Source organism: Corapipo altera, unplaced genomic scaffold (genome assembly GCF_003945725.1).
Source record: "Corapipo altera isolate COAL_440 unplaced genomic scaffold, ASM394572v1 113, whole genome shotgun sequence".
NCBI classification, from domain to species: domain Eukaryota; kingdom Metazoa; phylum Chordata; class Aves; order Passeriformes; family Pipridae; genus Corapipo; species Corapipo altera.
In genome coordinates, this window is record NW_020884895.1 from 12,297,900 (window position 1) to 12,325,025 (window position 27,126).

General features: G+C 40.9%; 2 protein-coding genes and 1 long non-coding RNA gene across 5 annotated transcripts; 1 reads left to right on the plus strand and 2 right to left on the minus strand.

The window, feature by feature from the left end:
* Positions 1-675: 675 nt before the first annotated feature.
* HPS3 (HPS3, biogenesis of lysosomal organelles complex 2 subunit 1) lies at positions 676-19,995 on the minus strand. Of its 2 annotated transcripts, XM_027647710.1 has the most exons (17): positions 19,308-19,989; positions 18,044-18,538; positions 16,616-16,802; positions 15,536-15,621; positions 14,287-14,479; positions 13,956-14,037; positions 12,027-12,181; positions 10,457-10,565; positions 10,066-10,247; positions 9,545-9,722; positions 8,684-8,914; positions 6,704-6,889; positions 5,353-5,541; positions 4,706-4,813; positions 4,134-4,340; positions 2,780-2,870; positions 676-1,632 (listed from the first exon to the last, which is right to left on the minus strand). In XM_027647710.1, exons 1-17 carry the CDS (start codon positions 19,528-19,530, stop codon positions 1,505-1,507), a joined length of 3,030 nt encoding a protein of 1,009 aa, XP_027503511.1. In that variant the 5' UTR covers positions 19,531-19,989; the 3' UTR covers positions 676-1,504. The 2 variants fall into 2 exon arrangements, with proteins under 2 accessions (XP_027503511.1, XP_027503513.1); XM_027647712.1 differs by lacking the exons at positions 676-1,632; positions 2,780-2,870 and having other exon boundaries at positions 4,249-4,340; positions 4,695-4,813; positions 19,308-19,995.
* On the plus strand, positions 5,537-18,415 carry LOC113949317. Of its 2 annotated transcripts, none has more exons than XR_003528413.1 (3): positions 5,537-6,713; positions 6,800-6,916; positions 18,304-18,415. It is a non-coding gene; the product is annotated as an uncharacterized LOC113949317 (long non-coding RNA). The 2 variants fall into 2 exon arrangements; XR_003528412.1 differs by lacking the exon at positions 18,304-18,415 and adding an exon at positions 11,940-12,049.
* A 709-nt stretch (positions 19,996-20,704) lies between the features above and the next one.
* Positions 20,705-24,638, minus strand: LOC113949315 (tubulin alpha-3 chain-like). The gene is made up of 5 exons (XM_027647714.1): positions 24,510-24,638; positions 22,991-23,213; positions 22,305-22,453; positions 21,282-21,962; positions 20,705-21,052 (listed from the first exon to the last, which is right to left on the minus strand). Exons 1-5 carry the CDS (start codon positions 24,510-24,512, stop codon positions 20,756-20,758), a joined length of 1,353 nt encoding a protein of 450 aa, XP_027503515.1. The 5' UTR covers positions 24,513-24,638; the 3' UTR covers positions 20,705-20,755.
* Positions 24,639-27,126: the final 2,488 nt, after the last annotated feature.

Here is a 27,126-nt window from a genome sequence, read left to right on the forward strand (position 1 = left end):
TGTCTATACTAAAGAGCTTTGCTCTGACAACTCTGAAGTAACTCCTGTAGTGGAATCCCTTTGCTGTTAGTTATGTAGTGCAGCCCTTGGCAAAGGTAAAAGGAAGTGTTTCCTGACAGATGGAAGCAGCAGTATCAGTGCTTGATACTGGTGCTGCTGGTCAAAAATGAAAGCAGTAAGAGCAGACGTGGTCGTGCCATCCAGTTGTTTCAGAAGCCCAGCTCCACTCATGTTAGGCCTCTATCTAACAAGAGGGAAGGATGTATGGGACGGGCAGGCAAAGCAAAACATCTGGGTTTACACCTATCAGAACAAAGTTGCTTCTCTGTAACAAACCTAAATTGTTTTGGCCTTTTTTTAAGGTAGAAAGATTATACTGAAACCAGCGTAACACCTACCAGTAAATTAATAATTGATTTTAGTGGTAGCAGGAGCCACGTGGGTAACTTAAACTACTTTCAATTTATTTTTTTTTTGTTAATGTATTTTAGCTGAAACATAGATGATCTCTTCTGCCTGACTTCTACAGGTTTAAGTAACATTAGAACTTCAGTGAAAACAGATTTAATAGAGTCAGTGTCAGCTAATTAGGTCTTTAGGTGATTTATATGGTTATAGGATCATGGGAATCATTGTATTTTTGGTAGATTTTTCAAAAAACCCAAACAACATTCATAAGAAAGTCATAAACATTGTGACAGTTTATTATGACTGAATTCCAGCTCTGAAGGAACAGAAGTATGCTTTCTGTTCATAAGACAAACATCAGTGTATACATGCACAAGTACCCCAGATGCTTACCAAAACACTAGAAGAAATAAGAGTTTTCAGCTGGATTTATGGCCTAGTGATACTTCAAACACTTTTCTACTAACTGAATACAACAGAAGAAAGAAAACTAAAACCAGCAAGCAAGCAGTAGTCTCTATCTTCCACCTCTGTTTCTCTTGGATTTATGGCCTTTTCTTGTGAATTGCTAAATGAAAATATTTTCAGTGTAACACTCGCATGGGTACGTCCTTAGGATGACAGAGCAGCTGACTGATTTTGCCAGTTGGAATTCAAGGGAATGAATTCCAGCATTGCCAAATGAAGTCAGTAGGGCCCAATTCCACTTGGAAGAGTAAGGCACTTACTTTTACTCATACAGGTAGACACATGCCTGAGCCTGAACTCCCTAGGTCAGTGATCCAACTAATACAGATTTGAGACTGACTTCCTGCCTTACTTTCAGTGAACACTGTATGTCCAGTTGTACTGTACAGTATTTTCCAGTTGCCTTGTCACCACAGTTAGCTTCAAAACAGTTGCTTTACCTCAGATGACAGTTGTCCTGCAGTAGTTGATGTAAGATTTCAATGAAGAAGTAAGATGATTTATGTGAGGGTAGTCCCACAGTACCTTTTATGCAGCTCTGCTGTTTGTTTCATTTGCTTCTTCGTTTCATTTGCTTTTTTATTCCAGCACATTCTTTGTATTTGAGTGGATAGTAGACTTCATTGTTTTAGGTCAGCAGCTTCCTCTGGCTGCAGTGAAGAACATGTGGCAGGAAAAATGCTGCAGTTCCATCCTCTGGTAGGAGACTGACAAAATCCCTTAGTTCCAATTCCATTGCAACAACTGATAAAGTTTCTGCTCGGAGCAGGGGAGAAAAAATCTCATTTAGGTATTTTGAGTTTAGAACAAAGAAACAAAAAAAGTCATCAACAATGTAACTATGAACTGAAGTCATCAAATTATCTAAATATTGCAAGTGGAATGAAATTTGAGACATACCCATTTGGATACAAATACAACTATAGGAAATCTCAAAAGTAAACTGAAATTATGACTTAAATTAAAACCATACCTCTGTCTTGACTCATCAGCTCTACACATGGCACTAATGCTAATGAAAGTCTGATCTAGTACTTCACATGTTTTGTATGAAATGCAAAGGAAGCCCTGGAAATCTTATTAGTACCCTAACTCAGCTGTTAGGTTTTACGATCTGTAAAACTGGATGTTTTGCAAGGAGCTTCTCAGACCAAGCTGTTTACTATGTTCTTAAGCGATTACAGGACAGTTATTGCATGAAAAAAATTCCAAAGAAAAACTGCTAGCACCAGAAACTAGAACTTTATGATAGAGCATGGCAACCTGTGCAGCACAATGCAACCCCTTGATGCTGTTTTTCTCAGGCATTCCATTGGCATACTTTTAACAATGTATGTGCTTTATTCAACATGCTTAATTTGTCAAAACAAACACACTGGCCCCTCAGCTATACACAGTATTATTAACTTCCTACAAACATGTAACAATAGGACTACATAACTACTAAGGTGGATTTCTCTACTTCTAGTAATAACACACTGTCGCTTTTTCAGTCTATGACCTAATCATCAATACATACTTAAGCCTCCCCTGTGTTATCAATAACAGCCCATTACCTAAGAACCATGTAGTCACTTAGCCTAGAAAAAACAAGAAACAATCACAAATAGCTCTATTTAGTAAGTTTTTTTACTGGTGTCTATTCCTGATCCATACAGAAACGGTATGATTACAACAAGTAACTGTTTTCGATACAAAAGGAATGCTGTGATTTTTATCTGAGGGTACAGTGCATACATTGCACAATCTCTTGCTAATGACCAGAAAGACTGCTAAACTGTATTGGCTTTAGTCCCCTTTTCTTCCAAATTACCACATCAGTTGTCCTTAGTCTGAACAGTTATTAAGACTGTTAGCTGACATACAAAGGCTTCTGGAGTTGAGTTGCAACCAACTGATTTACCTTTGAGTGCTGAAATGAGAACACGGCAGTCATTTCCCTTAAGTCTAGTTCTCTTGCAAAGTTCAGGAAGCAGCTTATTCCACCACAGAGCCTAAATCCACAAAAACCCACAGCAAAAGTATAAATCAACAAGGACTGCAATTAAGAGTATGAAAGAGCTGCTAAAAATACAGATCAGTCACGATGAACTTAATGCCAGGAATGCAGTGATTTTGCATATATTGTATTTTTCCATCTTAAGTGCGACCTTTTTCTGCTCAAAAATCTTCACACAGTGCCCCTTATACCTCTATAGCCAAAACTTTAGAAGACAAAAGTCACTGGCAAGACCGATGCAGTCAGAGAATTTATTTTTTTCCCTCTAAACAGCTCTAGGCAAAGTGGTAAACAGCATTACTCTAAGAACATTGCTCTGTCTCCTGACCTCATCTGTCTACTCCCAACAGCTATAGCAGTGAATAAGGTTTTGTGTACAATTTTGTTGACAAGAATGCAGTGAAGAGAAGGGACTTCTTTCCTCCTTTGAACTTGGTAACTTTTCTTTCACCTGCACTCAGATTCAATACTGCAACCTCACATTCAACTCTAATGTGGAAACAATCAAAGAAACTATTTTCAGATCTGAATAAAAAGTTCAGATCTGGTTTTAAACAGAGTTCTAGTACATCCCTCTAGTAGAGGATCACCTTTACTGACTCTGGTCAGTAAAGCTGTGTACAATTAATTGAGCAGCTGTGATTGGCAATGGAAGTAAACTCCTGTACTCCTGGAACACTGGAATAATACCAATTCCAACATGAAAACTGTACAGAGGCCTAACAGGAAAATGGGACATAAAGACATAATTGTTCCACTAGTGCATCAGTACCAGTCTGATGTTATAAGGTCAGAAGATGTCACTAGAACACAGGAAGAACATAATTTAAGTGTAATTTTCTTTGAAGGACCGTGTTCTCCTATCAGTTAGCTTATCAGTAAGATTTCACCTATAAGCACTGCCAATTTAGAACACCAATTAGTGAGAAACAAGGTAGTTTTTCATTTACAGTGGAAAAAAAACATATTACTCTCCCTTTTCTGAGACAGTCTGCCATCTGAAAAGACTATCCTTTAAATTTACTATAATGAATACAGTAAGTGACAGAAGAAACTGGAGGAAAAAATACTCCATTAAAATCAGTGGGGACTGAGTTAACAAATTAAAACACCAAGCAAGAGGTTCAATGCAAGCTAAGCCATTTACTTTGTCCGAAAGCTGGGCTGTGATCCATCCAGAGTCCATCTGTACACAACAGCATTTTAGTTAGGAAAAAAACCCAAAAGACAGTGAACAACTTTACTGAAAGTAGCACACCTGCTTGTCACCTTTGAGCTCGTGCTGAGCGTAGAGCACGGCTGCACCAGGACACCTCAGCAGGAGCTGCTCAAGGGCTTCCTCGTGCCTGCCCAGCCGGGTACTGCAGAGCACACGGACGGCCAGGCCCACACTGCCAGCCTCTGCCAGGGGCTCCAGGACAGGCAGAGCTGAAGCCACATTGATTGACTGACTACATAAAAGAGACTGAAGACAAGAACAAAATGTATTGTTTGGATTTAAGACAAACTTTGCAAAAAATGCTAACTATAACCTTAGAACAGAAGCCCTTACTTGTCGGAATAATTCTAAAATAATACTTCCCTTAATGAATGTTGCTGAAAATTGAGAAAACAAGTTTAGAGAGGATGCAAATGTAAATATCATTGTTACCAACAGATCTCTTTAGTATTTTTTTCTTCCATCGCTTCAATTGGTCTTTTATTTCAACTTGGATAACTTAAGAGTCATTCTGCAAATATTCATATATGTATTAACAACTTTCTCCAGCAGACTCTTCTCCTCCTTCCCCCCTAAGTTGTAAGCAGTAAGAGTTAATACATGTTTCATACCTGTAGTCTTGAGATGTCTTCATGGTAATCTTTATCAGATGAACATCCCATTGACATTATGGAAGTCACCCATGGGAAAATCAACCCAAAATGATTACAGGAATTTATCTGTACAAGAAAGAATCAAATTGCAATACAAGAAACATTTCTGTTAGTGACGGTTCCATGTGAAACTCTCCACAAGTGAAAAAAATCTTAATCTCAAATAGTGTAATTTAGAAGAGCAGCTACACTTTCTTCTGGTTCATGCAACTTAGTAACAAATAAACTGGAAACTTTTATTCACTCTGTATTTCAGCTTTCCCATTCATAATTCTTTAAAATTCATCATACACACAATTTTCTCATTCAGTAAGCTTTGTGAAATTGCAAACACTCCACCTGACACATTCTCATTTTTCATTTTAGCCCTTACTTCTATCCAGAGCTGAGATTCTTGTTGGAAGTATATTTGCAAATGCCCTCAAGGAGTAGGAGTGCCCCGAGCTAGCAATACCAATCTGTAACTGCACACTACCTTATTTGCTTTCAGTCTTGCTTCTTTTAACAGATAAACTGTTCAGAATTAAAATAGTAAGGATGGTATTTGGACAGATTTTGGAGGAACACTGCAGTCCTAAAACCTCCTCTGAGTGGTTACCACTTACCAGATCCTCTGTTGTTTTTAATGGCTTAGTCTCAGGAAGTTGCTTCTTTGATATCCTCCAAACATACTGAGAAGTAACCCTCAACAAGAGCTCCTGAAGTATTTCTTCCTGAGAGCACACTACAAGAAGAGCTTCCCAGAAGTCCACCAAGAGCTGAGGAATAGTGTTTTCACTATTACTACACAACATCTAAGAACAAAAATGACAGAAGACAGCAAGTTAACACAGACTATGGTGATTATTAGTAGTAGAAATTAGAAGAAACAGGAGGAAGAGTATTTACTTTTAGAAGCAGAATTTTCATTCCTTTTTTATCCTGTGATTCTACATAATACACTGCTAGGTAAAGTAAAAAGTTCTGGAATGATTTTAAGGTAATCAATTCTAAACAAGAGATTTGATTTCTTCTTCATGATTTACTCCACTGCCAGAAATGTCACCACCACCATCAGCAAATATTTACAGACTGCTAATTTGGAGGATTTTATATATGCCAAGCAGGTGTCTTCAAAAGAGGACTATAGAGGCCATGATGAGAGATGCTGTGTAGCTCAGCTGGGTATCATGGCAGGACCCACAAGGGAGATGTTTTAATGTGTGCTATGTCAGCAAAAAGGACTTTTATTTGTATCCAAATGGTTTTAAACAACAACACTTGTTCTAATCTGAACTTTATGACTTGCTATTTTTGAAACAGGTTTTTCACAGTAACAGGTATAGTAAGACTGCAACATACCTACATTGAAGAACACATGTTTTGACCCAAGTAAGTTATTCATTGAAGAGAAAAGAAAAAAAGGTTTGTCTAATTCCCAGTTAAAAGAAAGCAAACTTCAGGGATGCTAGAAAAACTATTCTGTTAATATTTCTTCTCATAAACTGCAAAGACACATTTTTCTTTCAGGAATTTATAAAGAACATCAGAACATTATATACCTTCATATTTAAGTCTGATTCTTTAGAATTATGTTTTAATCCCAATGATTTCTTCAAAAGGAGCTTATTTATCTAAGGAATTAATTTATGTACATTCTGTTAAATTTCATTAGCCTTAGGAAGCTCAGTCACTAGGAAGCCATTGAAAGACCACTGAGATCAGAATATTCTCCATTCAAATTACAGCGTAAAAACAAAGAACTTAATGAATTTGGGAGGGGGGTTGCATCATTTAATCAGTATTTCTTTCCAGAAGGTCCAGTTTCTGACTCTGTAATCATCTATCATGACTGGAATATAACCCTCTTTCTGAAGAAGTGCTGAAATGTGAGTGAAGGAGCAGCTGAGTCTGCTTTTTTTACCAATAACATCACTATGAAAAAAACAGAAGCAAAAAATATGATCACAGGCCAACCTTGAAAAAGGTATCTGCTTCTTCCAGTTCAATTTTACTGTTCTCATGTAAAGCCACAGTGGCAGCGACGAGTAAACCAGGCTGCACCTCCTTCAGGTGAACAGCAAACTCAGTTGGCACAACAATTCCTCCCTTACGCTGCCTCAGAAGTTGTGGTTGCCCAGTGAAGCCACAAGCCAGCACTGTCTACAAACATAATCAGATATAAATCAGGTAAGGAATTCAATACATACATGATTCAACCCAATAAACTCAGTATTTCCTCAGGCAGTGAAGTTTAGATAGAGAAATGAAGGAAAGTCAGGGGAAGAAAACAAATCCTTTTTCATAGAGTAACTCTTCAGAAATCAAGTTCCAAACTGCATGAACACTCCAAAACAACAGGCCTTGTGCCTGAACACTGAAAGTAACGTGCTGTTGAAAGCTGGAGTTACTGTGCACATGTGAAAGTTGAATTTTGCAAAGAAATCCAAGACATTCAATACACACGGTGCTTTGAAAAATCACTGCCTGAATTTCCAATAGACTACTTTGCTAAATTAGTGTAAATTACTTTGCTAAAGTATGATTTTCATTTTGAAAATACCCCAGAAACAACAATCAAAATGTGCTGTGCTTTGTGCAATAGTAAGTTGTTTCTGGGTATGTGAGTGCTTTTGAAGGTAACCATAACAAGGTGCTATTCCCACTTTAAAGACAGCGGAGAAATGATGCCTAAGAAAATTAAATTAATTACACAAATATAAGGCAGACCTAGGAGGAAAATTCAGATTTCACCCTGCTATGAATACAAACTATTTTTCCTTTCTTTAGTTTTCTAAAGGTATTAGTTTCTTCTACTTTGAAACAAAATGCTTCTTTAAAGGTGAACTGCAATAAAACATATTTAATATGATCAGATTAAAAAGAAAGAAAGAAAACCCAACCAAACAACCCAACAACCATATCTCAGCCACTTTCTCTATATAAATTCTGTTCTATTCTATAAATAACAACCATGCAGTGGAATGTGTATGTTTGCTCACAACATGGCAATTTCATATGATCACACTGCAAAAGCAGATGATGCTGAATATAATTTTTGAAAGTGCTCCCCGCAGTTCCCACCTTGCAATTCAAAAACTGCTGATTTTAAAAGCTCTCCAGGACTTCTTCCACCAAAGCACGATATCTAATTTTGGAACAGCTATCCATGTATTTCAAAAGTTTTTAGACTTCCAATATGTCACTCTAAGAAGAAGTCCGTATTTCAAGCTCTGTCACCTTTGAATATTCCACAGTCCTGATCAACCTTACCAAGAGGTAATTTACAGACTGATCTCAGTCTAAAACCACATGTGAACATCTATGGCAGAGACAGCTCCACTAACATTTCCCCCCCACTGATGAGGAATTCTTATTTTGATAGCACTGAAGTAGATTCTGATCTGGTCTTAGTAAGGGTTAAGTGCTTTGATGCCACATAAGAAACATGTGAAATTGTATACTGAAATTTCAGTTTGTGTGCACAATGGATGAATATCCTGCTTCACGAGCAATTTTATAACACCTGTTTCCACAGAGATGGTGTTTTCATGGGCGTATCACATATTGATTTCAGGTGTAGGGGTGCAGAGATGCTACTATACAACCCTATACTGCTATATAAGCCAGGCACCTGAAGAGCACTGGCTCTGCAGAGCTTGTTACCTCCCAGTAAACAGTATTCAATTTATCAAGAATTAAGAGCTTCCAAACTTTTACTTATTTGGTAAGGCTTTGCCACGACAATACCCTACCTGCAGGGTAAACTGTATAGTCCTAGGGTGTGCCAGCCCTCCATTCTACTGCCATTGCACACATTCAGTGGAGCCTACACAGCACATCAGGAGGAAGAGGAGTCACTGAAAGTTTCTTTTACTGTAAAATGCAACTACAAGTCAAACAACTGATCTGGGCTTTGGCGAAGTGTGAATAGCTCATGCTCTCAGTATACTTTACCTCCTTATAGGAGTCCATCTCATGTTCATACATTATCAGGTCTCCCATTTTCAGAGCCAGAAAAGCCTTAGTAAGTGTCAGGACCACTGATGGCATCATCTTTTCTACTTTCTGAAGATACTTCACAGCTGTCAAAGGACACACATTTCTCATGCAGGGGCTGCAAAGGATATGAGGCAGCTGCACGGGGTCAGCGAGATAGAATATCTGGAGAATTTTATTTCCTGATTCCTATTGAAATAAAAGCCATTTGACAGTTTAGACCTTTTCAGGTATACAGTCTACTATTGCATATGAAAGTAGTGCAGTTTTGTTGTTGTTTTGGTGGCCTTTTTTTTTAAAACAGACAAGTACAGCTTAGCTATCAAATCACAGTGCCTCCCCTGCCTCTCTCCTCCCTGCTAATAAAAATAAAGGATCACTAACTGGTAGTGATTCAACCCATATTCTGGGGTGCTAGGAGAACCCCACAGTGAATTGTTTTTACCAAACTGTACAATTTGGCAATGTTCAAAGAAACAGTTTGTTTTGCTACAGAAATGAGAGATGAAAGAAATTTCAGGCAGAGCTTTCCTAAACCAGAAGTGTCTCTGTGTGCAAGTGGGAAACAGATCACTACCAACATACATCATGATAGCCAAATCCATAATACGTTGCTTGAAATCAGCCCAAAGCATTACAAGTGCTGCTTGCTATTTTTTCAGTGAAAATGGGAAAATAAAAAATAATGTGAAAAAGAATAACTGTAAAACTAAATAAGCAGCTCATCATTTTCAATGAGAATTTGATTAAAATTGGATACACAGTTCTTAAAATCAGGACTAAATCAACAGATTACAAAAAAACCCAACTTGTTTCTACCTTGCTTAATTCTTCATTCAAGTCTTCGTTAAGAGAGTGAGTTAAGTAAAATATAAGTCCTTTCTCATATGTCTGTATTTCATCACCCTCTGAAACTAGTCTCTTTAAAACTTCAGTCATGGATAAACCTGACATTCTGTAGTATGGCAAAGCAAGGTGGTAATCCTTTGTGTCAAATCTGTAAGCAACAGAGAAAGGAAAAAATTAACAAAGCAACTGAGGGCAACACTTTTGCCATCACTCTTGGCAAGAACTAGAACAATACATCAAAGTCACAGACACATCAGTTATCTGCATATTCATCGTTTGTATTCACATAATGGTTGCATTCTGTGTTTAATGACAGTAAAGACAACCAGACACCGAAGAGATGACCAGATTAAGCTGGTTTTGTAAAACACAGAGACTTATATTACATACGTAATACTAATGTAAAACAGCAAAGAATTATGGGGTTTCATTTTAAGGTTACATTAGTGGAAACACAGTTCACCTATACCATTTCAACATCTAAAACATACCTGCTGTAGCAGTCTCCTAAGAATGCACAACTTTCTCTGAACGCTCTTAGAAGTTCTTCTTTCTCATCTGATTTAAGGAAATGAGGGTCCAGTATAGCTGCTCGGATCAGTAAGTGAGCCTCACTTAAAAGATGGATGCAGCTCTCAGTTTTAACATTTTCGTAAGTTCTACCATAATCTACCTAGAACAGACACAGGATATACTTGAGCTACTGGCAAAAATTAAGAATATACAGGAGCAATTCTAATGAGGAAAGCAGCCATTTGAAATAGGATTATGGGCTGTACATGAGAAATACATTACGTTATATTCAGCAGTAGCATGCATCAGAGTTTAATTAACAGTACTTATTTTAGTTAGCAAACAACAAAAGCAGGAGTCGGGCAATACCATTTCTCTGTAAAGCTGAATGGTTGAAACAGTGTTTATAATATATAAATTCCAACCAGGCTCCGACTCAGAATTTGTTCTGGATTTGATGCTGTCAGCCTTTCTGGAACTAGAGAGGAGGAAAAGAGTTGAGTTGTCAGTATTGAAATAAACACTTTGCAGCCAAAACACCACCGCTCATTTGATAATTCAAATGCATAAATAGGTATGTTTGCAGACTAGTAAATGCTGGAGAGTTAAGCTGTGAATTTAGGTCATAACAGCTAATAACAAAATAGGGATAGGCATGTTCATACACCAGGAACATCATCAGAACTGTATGCTACATCTTCTCCAGTGCTTAACACCAGGTAGTGTCAGCTACTTACAGGAATCATACAATCATCAAATGGCTTGGCTTGGAAGGGACCTTAAAGATCATCGAGTTCCACCTCCCCTGTCATGGGCATGGGATGCCACCCACTGGAACAGGTCAGACTGCCCAGGGCCCCATCAAACCTGACCTTGACTATATAAGTACTTTAAATTAGCTAAAGTGTTTATGTACATTCTGTAAGGACTTACTGCATGTTTGCCCCTGCAGCTCTATCAAAGTGTTTGTCAAGATATTGTGTAAAGAAATAGCTAGGTCTGTAATGCCCATAAAAACACCGCAGGAAAACACAGACTCTTTTTGTTCTGCTTTTTGGTTTCAACTGTTCTGGGATATTTACATCTTTATTTTCAAATTATGGTGCTAAGTAGCCCAGTATTTGTCCTTTACAGAAGGCAAAAAGAGTATCTTCCTCAAATGCCAATCAGAATATTTGAAACAACACAATTGGCAGAAGAAAATGTGCTTTTGTCAAGAAAACTACAGTATTTTGAATAGGCATTCTCCCTGATGGACTTATCTTCTCCTGAAAAATGTCTGCTCTAGGCTTTAAGAAATACTGGTTCACATAACTGCTTCAGTCAACTATAGCTGTCCCACTCTTGTTAATTAACTTGAACTGACTTTAATAAATATGGTTTCTGAATAGCTGTTTAGAATAGCTCCTTAGATGTTTTATGAAAAGTCCTCAAAAAAGAAGGGGAATAGCAGTTCCCATGGAAATTGGTAAAAAGTAACATATGCCTCTGGCTACATACATGCTACAAGAGTAACTTGGGCCAAAGTCTGATCTAACTTTTGTCATGGATAACTGTAGTGATGTTCATAAATTTTCTTTTAAAGAACCCCAAAGATAAGACATTTTCATTTTGTACCCTGTAGCTTTGGTACTCTACACATAGTATTTTTGTTTCTCAAGACAAATATTTTTTTCTTCTCCGGCTAAATTCTTAGTAATGTTATTTTAACATTTTGTTGATTTCAAGCATTTGTGATCCTACTCTTATTTCTTCTCCATCAGTTAATACAATAGAATTAAAAAAAAAAAAAAAGCTTGATTTCTGTTCTCATTCACTAAGAATGGAATTATTTCAAACACTTTTTCCACAGAGGAACCACTCCAACTGTAATACCCACAAATTCAGCACTGTACACAGAGCTGTAAGTACCGTCTCCCTAAAAGACACAAATCCTTACAGCATCCTTCTTGTAGGCTTTCTTCTTTCAGTAATATCTTCTGTGTCTGCCTTAGTCAAAAGAATTATATGGTTTTTGAAATGACAGATAGCTCTTGGTCCTATAAAAAGCTGCATTCTTAATGTGCAGACATCCAGTGTAACAGGTGGACAAGCCTATAAAGGAAAGGGATTGTTTTGTCATTTCAGTTACTGTGTACTTTGAGTCTTTAAATAAATCAGGGAAAAAACTAACCTTTGTACAATGATCTGACATTAAAAACATTCCCTGGCTTTCCTAACTTTGAGTGCCTCACTTAAACAAGAAGAAAAATACTCATAAAAGCATGACAAGAAATATTTAACAATGAGTAAAAAAAAAAAATAAAAAAATAAAAAATTCCCTCTTCAAAGCTACTACAGTTTTAGCTATACGTCTTAAAATAATGCAGCCTGAGCCACATGTCTGATGTGGGAAACTTAATCCCAAATAGTCTGAGTTTGACCAAGTTGTAAAAGACTGCCTGGTTATAAAAGTCTTGATTTCAGTTGCTTATAAAAAGCAATTACATATAGAAGTATTATATTTGCTTGCCTATTGTTACATTACATATCCCATATTATATCTCCAATTTGTTCAATATACATCTTTCAGGTAAAACTTACCCTATTACACTGGACTAAACATTGAAAAATGCAACCTCATTTGCACAGAAATATTCTAAATTTACAGTTTTAAAAAGATAAAATACTACATTTATAAATTAACATACACAGTGAAGCAAGGCAACACAGTATTATATGTGTAACCTGGTTTTTGAAGACACCTCAACATTTCTTGTAAAAGGTGGAGGCCTGCAGGGGTGACCTAGAGACTCTAAACTGCCCTGGGCTAGTTAGAACCAGAACCAGAACCAGGCAGCTCTTAAACTGGTGTAAAAAACAGCAGGAAAAACAATAATAGCAAATAATAAAAATAACCATCATCGTCCTCACACTTCAAACTCCTGGAGCCCTGTGGCACTGGAGCCCATGGAGAATCTGCAGCCTGTGGACAGCAAGCTGCAGCACAGACATCCGTGTGAGACTGCAGCCTGCACACCCCTCCAAACCTCCTCTGGAGGCAGGAGGCAGCATTTGGCTGACTGGAGAAACTGTGATGGACTTGAATGTAACCCACAGTGAAAACACAGAAAGCTAAGACTGGAGAATGGACAGGACAGATTATGTCAGATGTTTGTATTAGTTATCTAGTACCTCTCTGGAGAGCTGAGAATACGTGTTTAGCTCTTGAAAATGTTATAAACTTCTACTGTCCTATGGATTCTTTATGTCTGCTGTCTGCATGCTCAACAGAAATCCTTAACCGCTAATGTAAAATACACCTCAATCTACCTTTCCTACTATGCTTATTAATGTGTATCACAACCTTTACAATTCAATAGATTTTTACTGATAAGCCATTTAAGGAAGGGGAAAATTTAGACCTCCAAGGATCAAAAGCCCTCCTCCTAAAAAGCATGTCCTAAGTATGTGGTAGCAGACTTGTTTGATTGTCTACACTCCTCCTACAAAAACTGGTTTTTCAAGGACACCTGAGAGAGAGAAAAATAATCAGCTACAATAAGGGAAAACTCTGCACCCTTCATTCAGTTTTATACAGAAAAGCATGGAATTTAGCTTAAAAAAAGAAGTGATTTTATAGCTTTTGATGTTTTTGAAAACATTCTACTCATGGTCTAGAATTTAAGATGGCAATAACAGATTGTTTCATTGAGACATCTGTAGACCATCAAAATACAATATGCCATAGATAGAAGTAAAATATTAATTTTTGATGTTACTTCATTGATTCAGCGAATAAAAACTAAGAGGATGTCAAAAGGAAACTAAGTCAATTAAGTGCCATACCACTACCCCAACAGTTCTAGTGAGATAACGAGAGGTGCACCTTCACAGTGGTATCAATATAGGGATCCTCATCACGAGCTGCTGCTGCACTGCATCTCACTGTGAAACACTGCAGGTTCTCACTAGAGGGAAATACGAAAATGCAACAATGAAGGAAAGAAATTAAGACTCACAAAAATCAAGTAGCCAGAGAATCAGCTCTTTTTCCTTTGAAGGGCTTTGAAGCCTAAGCAGGAGGGCCCACTGGACTAACATATAAGTCTGCCCAGAGATTTCCAAACTATGAAGGATGTATCAGAGGGGAAAAAAAAAAAAGGGCAGTAGCATAGAGAAACATAGTAATAGTATCAGCAAAATCATAAACTTAGTACCTTGTAATGACATGCAGGAACTGTGGAGTAAGGACTGCCTGCTCTGACTTCTCTGAATACTGATAAGTAGAAATTACTTCTACTACCTTCCCAATAGAGTAGAGATATCCAACATGAGGTAAAGAGAAAAAGCAAAAGAGACTCAGTAGTTCTCTCTTGTTCTCAGTTTCCTCATAGGCTGTCGAAGAGCTTCCTAGATGTAACAATAAGAAAGACATTTTATATACTTCATAAATCCAAACCTGGCAATTCCAATGCAAGCATGATGCCTAAAAGATACTATCAAACCTGCCCAAGTTTCAGACTGGTTTTGTTAATAGCTAGTAAAAAGAACTATATGAAGTTATTAGAGAGAGACCAAGGGAGGGCCACTAAGATGGTGAAAGGCCTAGAGGGGAAGCCATATGAGGTTACTTGCTTTGTTCAGCCTGGAGGAGTCTGATGGGAGACCTAATAGCAGTCTACATGCAGTTCCTAAGGGAATGGCCTGAGGTTGTGTCTGGGGAGATTTAGGTCGGACATCAGGAAAAGGTTCTTCCCCCAGAGGATGGCTGGGCACTGAACAGGCTCCCCAGGGCAGTGGGCACGGCCCCAAGGCTGACAGAGTTCAAGGAGTGGTTGGACAATGCTCTCAGGGACAGGGTGGGATTGTTGGGGTGTCTGTGCAGGGCCAGGAGTTGGATTCAATGATCCCTGTGGGTCCCTTCCAACTTCGCATATTCTATGATTCTATCTGACTGCTAACATGCAGCATTAAATTCTTCCATGGGTCTTTTGGGGCTTGAGCTAGTGAACGCCTAAAATTTGCATTCATCCCTTCCCTTTCAATTAAAGCCTGTCAGAAAGGTAACCTGTATCTTAAGGTTTACTACCCTGATTTCCTCTGTGGGCTAATGAGTAGCAGTCTTGTACCTTAAAACACTGAGGATAATTTTGTTAATGCAATGTAAAGAGTGACTGTTTTGCAACACAAAATTAATCTGTAGAGAACTGATAAAAGCTGATTTAGACTTCCTCTTTTGGAGTGATGAATTGGTATTTTAGTTCAAGGTTTATGCGGAACTTGGAGAAATTTAAAGACTTTTTTTTAACAGAAGCTTAGTTTAAATCATGGAAAAGGGAGGAAAGATCTGAATTTGAAAAACAAATCATACAGAAACAGTGTACAAAAAAGGATATACAACGAAGCTCCTTCCTTTCACATTCTCTTATGATACAGCCCATTGTGCCTTCACACGTAGCCATTCACCTGTCTGATATACAGGGAGCAGTTGAACAGAATGCAACTTCGTCTCTTCACAAAACCCAAATGGCGACTGGTCGGGTGTAAAACGTCTAGAGAAAAAAATCCAAAACAACAACAAGGGACCACAGTGAGAGATTATGATGATCTACTTTGGACAAGTAAACGGCACTGGTTAGAACAGGTATAGCTCATGTTTTAACACTCAACAACAACTCACACTCCTACTAGCAATGCCATTAGCATAGCAATGCCAAGAAGCACAGGGCACAGCTATATACAACTATCTTGAGTTCCTGCAACCAGAATCCTCTTTCTTTGCTTGTCTGCAAGATGCATGTCAAAGTTTGAGATCACTGGGAGACATGTTGCAATTGATTTGGACCTCAATTTAAGCTTTTTTTCAACCCCTCTCTTTTTATTCCACTGAGCTGTATGTAACGTCACGTCATGTCCAATCCTACTTTTCTTTCCTATTATGTGTCATCCTTTTCCCTGCTTTGCTTTGGAATTCACTGCTGGACTGTGACATCAATTCTTCCTCAGTCTTTGATAAAAATGTTAATAGAAGAGGAAGACTAAATCAGCTTCCTGAGAAGGGGACCTGGAGAGGGAGATGCTGAGCTCTTCTCCCTGGGATCCTGGGACAGGACACCTGGGAAAGGCTCAAAGCTGTGCCAGGGGAGTTTCAGGCTTGACGTGAGGAAGCATTTTCTTACCAAGAGAGTGGTGAAACACTGGAACAGGCTTCCTACAGAGGTGGTCAATGCTCCAGGCCTGTGATTGTTTAAGAGGCATTTGGACTGTGCCTTTAGTACTATGCTTTACCAGTAGCTCAGCTCAGAAGTGGTCAGGTAGTTGGACTAGATGATTGTTGCAGATCCCTTCTAAGTGAAATATTCCAATATATTTTAAAAAGGACTTTCTTTGGTATCCCATTATTTCCTCAGTTCAAAAGAAACCCTGACCCTTATAAAAACCCCAAAAGTCAAAATACCAGTTTTCTTTCAAAAAGACATAATCCACAACTCATTTTGGTTTCTTGTAGTAAATTAACCCATAAAGGGGAAAATACATTTGTAATACCTGAAAAGCAGATACCGCACTTGGAAGCACTTTGTGTCTTCAGTAGGTAACTCTGTGGATTCCAGTGTGATGGGTATCTCACATAGCTTACTTTCTTCCCCAAGCAGTTCCACTGGCTTCTGACATATGATGAACTCATCTAATTCAAGCTGCAAAGTATGTGTTGAAGGGCTTTCATCTTTCACACCTGAACAATGAAAATGTTATCTTAATTGTTCAAACCATTCCATTCAGCACTAAGAAATTGGTATGACGCAGTATCAATTAAAAACTCCAATTACAGCTACTTTAGCTAGTGTTTGCTTCCTCAAACCATGAGATTTTAAAAACAGCCATGCTAGAAGACAAGAACAATTCCTTAATTGCCTCAGCAGTCTGAATACCTAGCAGTCAAGAGTTTTGAAAAAACTCCCCATGTAAACTGTTCATTAGAAAGCAAGTCCAAAGCAACTTGTGCTGCAAATGATTGGTCATAAAAAAATGTTGTCTTTTGGCTAGAGAGGTTTTGAGAAGGAAAAGGCAGCAATCACAGAAAGCTGTGTTCTCTTAAACTCAAGTTCTGGAAAGCAAATCCTAACAACACTCAGAGAGAAACTGGAACTTTTCTATCTAGTTTTTAGTAATAAAAACAACTAGGGGTAGAATGCCATGATCTGAGAAAAGATCCATCTTCACTCAGTGAAGAACATTCCATTTATATTTTCCCTATGACAAGTCTTATTTACCTTTTAATCTTTTTGTAGGTGCAATTTCCATTTCTAAAAGACCATCCTTCTAAATTTCTTTAATTATAAGCTAAGGACTTTCCTAAAGTTTGTTGGTGTTCACCTGATATGTATACTTTTGGAAAGGTGGGAACTGATAATTGATTACATATGGATTGATTTCTTGCAATATACAGGAATGAAACCTACTGAGTACATCTATTTCTGGGATTTCTAGGATTTTAAGGCAAGCCCCTGAATAAGAAAAAGGACTGAAAAGGAGAATTTGCTTGATTATGCAGGTTCTGAGCCTACTAACAGTTACAAAAGTACACAGACATTGCCACAGAAACACTCTTAAATGTGTAAGCTGGTTATTTAGGCAGTGACACTGACAGAATAATTTTTCTGAACATAGCACACTGAACTACTACCACTTTAGTTTGGCCCATGGTAGCATGCCAAAACAGGGACCTAATTCTCTATCTGTAGAGGCTGCACTGTCCTGAAAGTGTGCAGAATGATGGCATATTCATTTGAATTGTTACCTCCAACTGCAGGTTGGTACAACTTTTCATGCCCTAGAACATTCAGCTGACAGTCATAGGATGATCCAGAAATATGTGCTGAAGGGCAAAGACCTCGTTTGAGCCTACTTTCAGAATAACAGGAATCAGTGAGCAGATTCTTAAAGATACAAAAAAAAATTTAATTCTGCACTTACCTCCATCCACAGTCTTTTCTGGTGCACTGACTCCCTGAGGACATTGCTCTGTCCTGTCTGCACTTTGCTGGACCAGTTCCAGTTTCAGGATTAGAACGTCCAGCTCTGTTGTTATGGCTATATGTCTGGCACAAAATGCAACTTCAGCAGGAATGAGATTATCAATGTGCAAAATTAAGGAGCGTTCAAAATCTAACACAGTCAAATTCTGGTTTATGACCAGGTATTTCAAACAGAATATGACTAGTTTATTCTTGCAGCCCACAAGAAGATCTCCATTTACGGGACAACATGAAATGCACAGTGGAGGGTCTGAAAGTGGCATTTCAACAACTGACATCTGTTCTTTCAAAGTTTCACTGTATGACTCTTCCATCTTGTGACCAACCATCCGAACGCACACACGAGAGCTCCCTGCAGACATACATCTCCAGTTCGTATATGCTCTTAGGAAAGTTGCTTTGCTTTTTTCTTCAATTGTCACCAGATAGTCTCCTTAAAAGAAAGCAGTGATACTGAGATATCATTACAGAATAGATGACAATTTTTGAGCTCTTTACCTTCTGTAGTTCATTACAAAGAACATCTTAAAGTCTCAACTCATACATAAAATTCCAAAAACAGTTTTCACCAATATTCCTCTAAATTAAATACAAAGCGCAACTTTTTTTGCTGGGTGGCACACACTTAACATACCATCAAAAAAAAGGACTTATACATCTAGGTCCAGAATAACTCGTAAGTGAATCCACTATATATGAGTTGTATTTGCAGACCAAGCCCGCCTCCTCCCCCCCCAGCCTGCGTCCCCAGTGCCGTTTTGTTCTCTACAGACCAGGGAAAGCAACAGACTAACAGAAGAGCTGTGGGATTGGCTGGAACGACCACCCGCCCCGTGCTCTGAAAACAAAATCCCAATAAAACAAAAGCAGGGGAGGGAGCACTGTCCCTACCCTGGGCGGACGCAGACGGCAAACAAAGGGAGACGCGGCCCGCGCCCTCCCCACCGGCCCCAGGCCCGGCCCGTGGGCGAGCCCCGCTCCAGCCGCCGCGCCCGAGCCGACCCCGGGCGGAGGAAGGGGCGGGTGGGAGCGCCAGGGCCTCCTCCCGCGGCGGGACCCGAGCGGCGCCGCTCGCCGGCCCCCGCTCCCGGCCTCGCTCCCCCCGCCCGGCGGAGTCTCAGGGCCTCTTCCCGCACTCGAGCCGGACACGTCCCGGCCTCCCCAGCCACGCACCCCCGGAGCCGGCGGCCGCCGGGACTGACCTGCCGAGCTGTGCGCCATGCGCAGCACGGGCCCCAGAGTGGCGAAGGAGCCCAGGGGCTCGCAGCGGCCCTGGTCGCGCACGGCGAACACCTCTACCCTGCAGCTGGCCGCCGTGCTGGCCACGAACAGCACGTCCTGGCCGCAGCAGAAGTGCGCCGGCTCCTGCTTACAGGGCACTACTCGCTGCGACCCGAACGGGTGCAAATTGTAAAGCTGCACCATGGTCCCGCAGCAGCGGAGCGCGCCCCGGAGGCCTCTCGGGGCGGCGCCTGCACTTCCGCGGCGGCAGAGCGGGCAGAGCCACCTCCCCCGGCGGGCTGCGGGGCCCGGCTCCGCCGGCGGCGTGCGGCTGCCCCGGGGCGGGTGACCTGGCACGAGGGGCTCTGTGGCCTTAGTGTGGCTCCGTTGCTGTGTGAGCACTCCCGGGCATGCTCTGCCATCGCAGAGCAGCGCCGTGCACTGCAGGAACTCCCGAGTGGGAGGGTAAGTTGGAAGCGATCACTGAGGTGAGACGGGACTGGGAACGGCGGCTCAGGAGTTGTTTGGGTCGGAGGTGTGTGTGCGGAGCGGATTTGCCGTGGGCGTGGCGCGGAGCAGCTGCCGCCGACGAGCAGCGAGCGTAACGTCCCAGGCTGCTGAGACCTGGCGTCTTGCAGTCTCCCAGGTACAAACACAAATACTTTTTTGTATTTAAATGCAGCAGTTCTTTCTTCATAACTCCATACACTCTGCATACACTGCATGCTCCACGGATACTAGTTACAAATACTTCTGAAAAAAAAATCACTTCTGGTATCTTTAGTATGTGTTGCCCCTTTTCTCTCTCCTGGTTTTATAGAACACGTAGGCAAGAAAAAAACCCCAAAATGTACAACCCACACCCAAACCAACAAACCCCCCCAAACGAAACTTAAAGTTTTGTCTCAGTTTCCGGATTCAGGACCAAAGAAAGTGTATTTCACAGAATATCCTGAGTTGGAAGGGACCCCTAAGGATCCAGTCTAACTGTTAAGTAAATGGCCTGTACAGGGATCAAACCCATGATCCTGGTGTTACTGGGACCATGCTCTCACCAACTGGATCAGTGGTTTTTACACAAGCCAAGTGCCCTATAATTAACTGCTTCCACATGTCTCTAAAGCTCTATTCATCTGTAAAGGACATTAGATTTTTTTTTTTTTTACTAGGTGAATGTAGGAATGTGAAAATTACAACACACTTTTAAAGCAGGTAACAGATCTGCTACCAAAACCTGTAATCTCAAATGGTCCTTCCTTAGTGAATACACACATTAAGTGAAGAAGAAAAAACAGAGATGGTAGAATCTTTAAAACTTTATTTGAAAACACATTTGAAAACTCTATTTAAAAACAAACAAGTGAACAGGCTTCTGCAATTCTCTTTTTTTTTTTTTTTGGTAAATAAATTTTTCCAGGCTTTAGTTTTCTCAATATTCATCTCCTTCTTCAGCCTCTGCTTCTACTGAGTCTAGGCCAACTTCTTCATAATCTTTCTCAAGGGCAGCCAGATCTTCCCGGGCTTCAGAAAATTCTCCTTCCTCCATCCCTTCCCCAACATACCAATGCACAAAGGCACGCTTAGTATACATGAGATCAAATTTGTGGTCGAGCCGAGCCCATGCTTCAGCAATAGCAGTTGTGTTACTCAGCATACACACAGCCCGCTGCACCTTGGCAAGGTCAGCACCTGGCACCACAGTTGGAGGCTGATAGTTAATGCCCACCTTTAAGACAACAAATGAAAACTTTCCTTAGGAGCGCTAAGGTTTAAAGGCTCATTTCCGTTAACAATCAAAAATCACCATAGTTACAATTAATAAAATAGCTTAGAGTTATTCTGGACTTTATCAAAATATTTAACAGGGACATTACAATATTTTAGCGTGACTGTTATCTCTAAGAACTACACAATTCCTAATCATTCAGATATCGAGCACTTATAAAGCTACATACCTTGAATCCAGTCGGGCACCAATCCACAAACTGAATGGTACGTTTAGTCTTGATAGTGGCAATGGCTGCATTGACATCCTTGGGCACGACATCGCCTCTGTATAACATACAGCAGGCCATGTACTTGCCATGGCGAGGGTCGCATTTCACCATCTGGTTGGCTGGTTCAAAGCAAGAGTGGGTAATTTCAGCCACAGATAACTGCTCATGATATGCTTTTTCAGCAGAGATGATGGGGGCGTATGTTACCAAGGGGAAATGGATTCGTGGGTATGGAACCAGGTTAGTTTGAAATTCTGTCAGATCTACGTTAAGGGCTCCATCAAAACGCAGCGAGGCTGTGATGGATGAAACAATTTGCCCAATTAATCGGTTTAAATTTGTGTAAGTAGGACGGCCAATGTCCAGGTTACGACGACATATATCATAAATGGCTTCGTTATCTACCATGAAGGCACAGTCTGAATGCTCTAATGTTGTGTGGGTAGTTAGAATTGAGTTGTAGGGTTCCACTACAGCAGTGGAAACTTGTGGTGCTGGATAAATTGCAAACTCCAGTTTAGATTTCTTGCCATAGTCAACAGAGAGCCTTTCCATAAGCAGTGAAGCAAACCCTGAACCAGTGCCTCCTCCAAAACTATGAAAGATAAGGAAACCTTGCAGCCCTGTGCATAGATCAGCCTATAATGGAGTGGAAAAAAATGGGAGAAAAAAAACAGTTAGTGAAGGTTTTGGAGAAATCAGTATTAAAATAATCATTCAAAAGCATTTGTCATAAGTTTGTTAGTTTGACATTGTTATAATAAAAAAACCAGCTTTCTTGAAAGGTCCTGGTTTAACTGGCTGAATTTTTATTTAAAGGGGGGTGGGACAGGCAAGGAAATAAAAGATTTATTGTGTTTTGTTTTAAACAATTAAGTATGCACAAAATTCTTAGTGAAAAAAACCAGAAAACCATCAATATAGATAGCTACAGAGCTGTATCAATTATTTTAAATACTAACTTGCAGCATGAATTCTTACCAGTTTGCGAATGCGGTCTAGCACTAGATCGACGATCTCTTTTCCAATGGTATAATGGCCTCTGGCATAATTATTGGCTGCGTCTTCTTTCCCAGTAATGAGCTGCTCAGGATGGAATAACTGCCTGTATGTGCCTGTACGTACTTCATCTACAAAAAACCCCAAAACACCACATCATAAATTTGATCTGTTCGGTTCTGTGTGTGCTGCCTAGTGACAACACACTAAGCACATGTGTCAAAAGAGTGCAGACAGCATCTCTGACTATGCACAGCTTGTCTGACTAGTCTAAGAAGTTGGCTCAACTTCAGCCACTTTTTTTAGGGGTAAACATCAAGCACACACAAAGCTTGAAGTATTTGTACTTGAGGAACACAGAGGTCACTCAGAAAACTACATTACAGGTACAGACAAGGTACTGGACAACAATCAAACAGAACTCTGGATGCAGTGCAGCAGTCTGGAAAGATTATCCAGATCATAGAAAAGTTCTATCATTTTCCAAATAGTTACCTGTAGGCCATTATTTAATTTCTTTCAAATAACAATAACCTCAAATGTCAAAACAGCATCCAGACACACATCTTTTAAAATCTATAGTGTTCTTAACAGACAAAAAAAGACAGTAGGGAATCCATAAAGGATCCTCACTTTTTCACTGAAGACCTTTAATGCTGGGTACATACCAACTACGGTTGGCTCTAGGTCCACAAACACTGCTCTCGGAACATGTTTACCAGCTCCCGTCTCACTGAAGAAAGTGTTAAATGAATCATCTCCACGTCCCATAGTATTATCACTAGGCACTTGACCATCAGGCTGGATCCCATGTTCAAGACAATACAATTCCCAACATGCATTGCCAATCTGAACACCAGCCTGACCAACGTGGATGGATATGCATTCACGCTGCGAAGTTAAAACACAACAGTAATAAGACATGGAGTTACCTGCTTCTATATTTTATTCTCATTATAACTAGCTATCTGTGGGTTGTATTTTTCCATGATCTTTCTCTGCTGCAATATCCCCTGGTTTCTCTTGAGTGACAATTTAAGAGAACAAATGCTGTCTGTTGCTAGCAAGACACTACTCACCTTAGTTGACCTGCACTGACTTTGAGACTATTGGAAGATCCCAAAGGCAACCTAGTCTCTATGAACACATCCCTTATGATGCTGCATATATATCTTTAATATTCAACCTAGTCTCTTTTTCACCTTCTTTTAGCATTTGGAAGACTTCTTTATATAATATCCCCAAATTTCCTTGACTTGATGCCAAACCACGTACTGGGTAACTGTTGTAAGAATCTTTCCTGCACAGGACCACTCAGTACGTTTTTCTTTATAATAAGCGTAGTGGTATTTAGCCCCTGACAATTTGAATGTATTTTTTTTATATATATTCTTATGTGAAATTCTCCAAGAGTCTCAATCAAATGTCATCTGCCCACTTTAAGCCAGTTCCTCTGATTCTAAGCAACTGCCATGTATGTTTAATCTCCCAATACCTCAGTTTTGTCTTACAGCTGCATCCAGCGCAGTCCCCTCGGCTGTTTCCGTTCTCATCCCCGCAGGTCCGCCCTCCGCCGGCCCCGCCCCCCCCCCCCCCTGGCCCTCCCCCCCCCCCGCCCCCCCCCCCCCCCCCTCCTCTGATTGGCCCTCCATCGCCTCCGACCCCGCCCCCTCCTCTGATTGGTCCTTCACCACCCCCTCCTCTGATTGGCTGCGCCCAGCAAACAGCTCCTCCCGGCACGCGCCGCCCGCCCGTCCCTCACCGCCGCCCCCTCATAAGCACGCGCTGTGTCCTCCGCGGCTTCGCGCGCCAAGGAGGCCCAGAAACGGCGGAAGGATTCGGCTGCTCTTTCCCGCTGTCTCTCTGCTGCCCGGGTCAGGTTTCAGTCTGCCTCTCGCCCCTTCGCACGGGAGGTGCTCGCTACGAACAGCCTTCCATTGCACTTCCACATATTTCTGGCTAGCCACGGGTCACTTTCTGTGCCTCGCCTTCCTTGAACTATTAACCTTTACACTCCTTCTCCTTCTCCCCAGTCCTTCGGCCTTAGTGCTACCGCAGGGACTTGAAGCAGAGACTGCCTGCAAGTCCTGCCGCAGTACGTGCAGTCACAAACTCCCCCGACTGCCACAGCAGAAGCCCTCCCAAACGTCCTTCCTCCCCCCCAGCCGCGAGGATCCCGTATCCCACCATGGTGCCTTGCTAAGCTGACGAACTCCAGCTGCGCCACAGCCCGCCTGCCGACGCCCACCGACCGGTACCAACTGCCGGCCGTTAACGGCCTCAAACCCTTCGCCTCAAGCGCTGGCTGCCCATTGGCCCTTACCCGCGCGGGCTACGCGCGAGCGAGCACCGCTGATTGGCGGAGCCGTTCTTCTCCCGGCGGGGCGGGAGCGGCTGCCACGTGCAGGGGCGTGTCTGGGGGCGGGGCTGGAGAGGTGCCGGGCGGGGCGGGATCTCGAGGCGGGAATGCGGCCGCGCCGGGGCGGGAAGGGTTCCTCCGGCGGCTGGGGGGTCCCGTCGGGCGGAGCGGGGCCGACAGTTGGACAGGTGCCGCTGGATGGCCAGAGTTGAAGTGAGCCAGCTCCGTTGTTTTCTCGAGTAGCAGCCTTGCCACTTATAGGGGTTTTTCCCTCCCTTTCTTTCCACTTTTTCCCCTTCTTTCCTCTTTCTTCCTGTCTCCCCAAAGAAAAGCAAATTACAGATTTGCTGTTAATAATGAGAACGGGTAAAAATTAAAATTAAGAAATTGCTATTAATTAAAAGAGACAAGCTCTTTTAGGCCTCTTATAATGCACATTTTTTTAATTCCTTAATGCTGCCTAACTGAAGCTTATCGAGTTTATTTCTCATGTACTTTGGTGTTTAGAATTCTGCACAAAACTGTATACCATGTTCTGCAGCCAAAACTTTTGTGGGGTCATTAATTCTACTGTCTGCTGGAAAGAGTTGTGCATACATATACCAAGATAGCTTCTGAATGATAAAATTATCCCTTTTTTCATTGAATGACTTGACTGTATTCAAGTATTAACCTTTTATATTTGTTAAACTCCTTTATATGCTCTTAGTTACAGACTTTCTTGTACACCTTCAGCATTCTAGCCTGATAGGTCATATGAACTCAGGAAGATTTTTCGCCTTGACTCTTCATGGACAAAGATCTTTTTTAAAGGGCAGTTAACCTAAACCTATAGCAATGACTGCCACAGAAGAGAAAAAAAGAGGCCTATGCAGCATTGCCAGCTTGTGGTAATGATGGAAAAAATGTTGAGCAATGACAAAGGGAGAAAGGAGAGGAGGCATCATTGTAGACCATTTCTTTAGGAAATGAATCTGAGAAAGTAAGTTCTCAAAAATATCATTTGTAAGTGCAGACCCTCTAAGAGAGACTGTTTATTCAGCCTTTCTCATGTATTCTTTAAAAAAGAAATTACCATTAAAAAAAAGTCCCTTAAAAAAATCTGCAAGGACTCAATATTCCATCATCACCAGGTATTTTGTTTGCTGTGGTGGGCAGACCCTGGCTGGATGCCAGGTGCCCACAAAAGCTGCTCCATCACTCCCCTTTTCAACTGGACAGGGGAGAGAAAATATAATAAAAGGCTCACATGTTGAGATAAGAACAGGAAGAGATCATTCAGCAATTACCATCACAGGCAAACCAGCCTTGAGCTGGGAAATTAGCCTAATTTATTACCCAAGATAAGAGTAAGGTAAGTAGAAATAAAACCAAAATTTTGAAACACCTTCCTCTCACTCCTCCTTCCCTTTTTCCTGGGCTTTGCCCATTTGTATAAAGATGACAATCTTTATACAAAATTTATTGGCAAAGTTTTAAGGATACGTTAGTGAAAAGCTGGGATTTTGTTTCTTTTTATTGGTGGTGGTGGGTTTGGTTGGTTGTTTTTCTGGGTTGGTTTTTTTTAACATCAACCTGCATCTTTAGATGAAACTATATCATTTGCTTTCATATAGCATCCAGGCTTGTCCAAAAAGACTGCTACATAAATCCCTGTTTTGCAAAACATTTATTTCAGTGAATAGCAGCAGCTGCCTCAGTGACTTTGTGAAAATATTTCAGTTATTTAATGGAATGGAATGGCAGCCTGGAATGCTGTGTGACAGTATGCAGTTTTTAGAAAATGAAGCTTTTAAAACTCACCCTCTTTTTTCTTCCTTTTTTTTTTTTTTACCAGTAGCCTAGTGAAGAAGAAAAATGCTGTTTCCTTCATCTGTTGTTGGCTACGGCACGTATCTATTTGACTTGCAGCTCATTCCATTACAATTTTTAGGAGAAGCTGTAAGAGACTTCAGAGTGGTTTCACTTAAGTGACATGAAAATATTGTTTCAAAAGGCTCTATTCTGCAAAGTTATAAATGTTTTTAATTATCACTGACCATGACTATTTGTGCCTAAGTTAGTGTACCATATGCTTTTTATCTTTAGTAGTAGAGTTGCTACTTTCCAAGTCAGATTCTTATTACAACATAAAGCTTCAGAAAATCACATTCTGACAATATCACGCTTTGCCCTTTGCATCCTCTTTTATTTTCTTGGCATCTTTGCAAACTCGTAAACATTCTGTCTGTAACTGACGGCTAACTGCACGTGTTCTTGCCACTGCAGACAGGTTCTTTTACCATTAGCACTTGCCGGGTAAAGCGTACATGGCCCGTGGCGCGGCCGGATACCCCGAAGAGGGGGCCGGGGCAGAGCTCGGGTACCCCGGCGAGGGGCGCGCTGGCAGTACCGGGGGCTCCGCAGAGGGGTTCGGGTACCCCGCAGAGGGGTTCGGGTACCCCG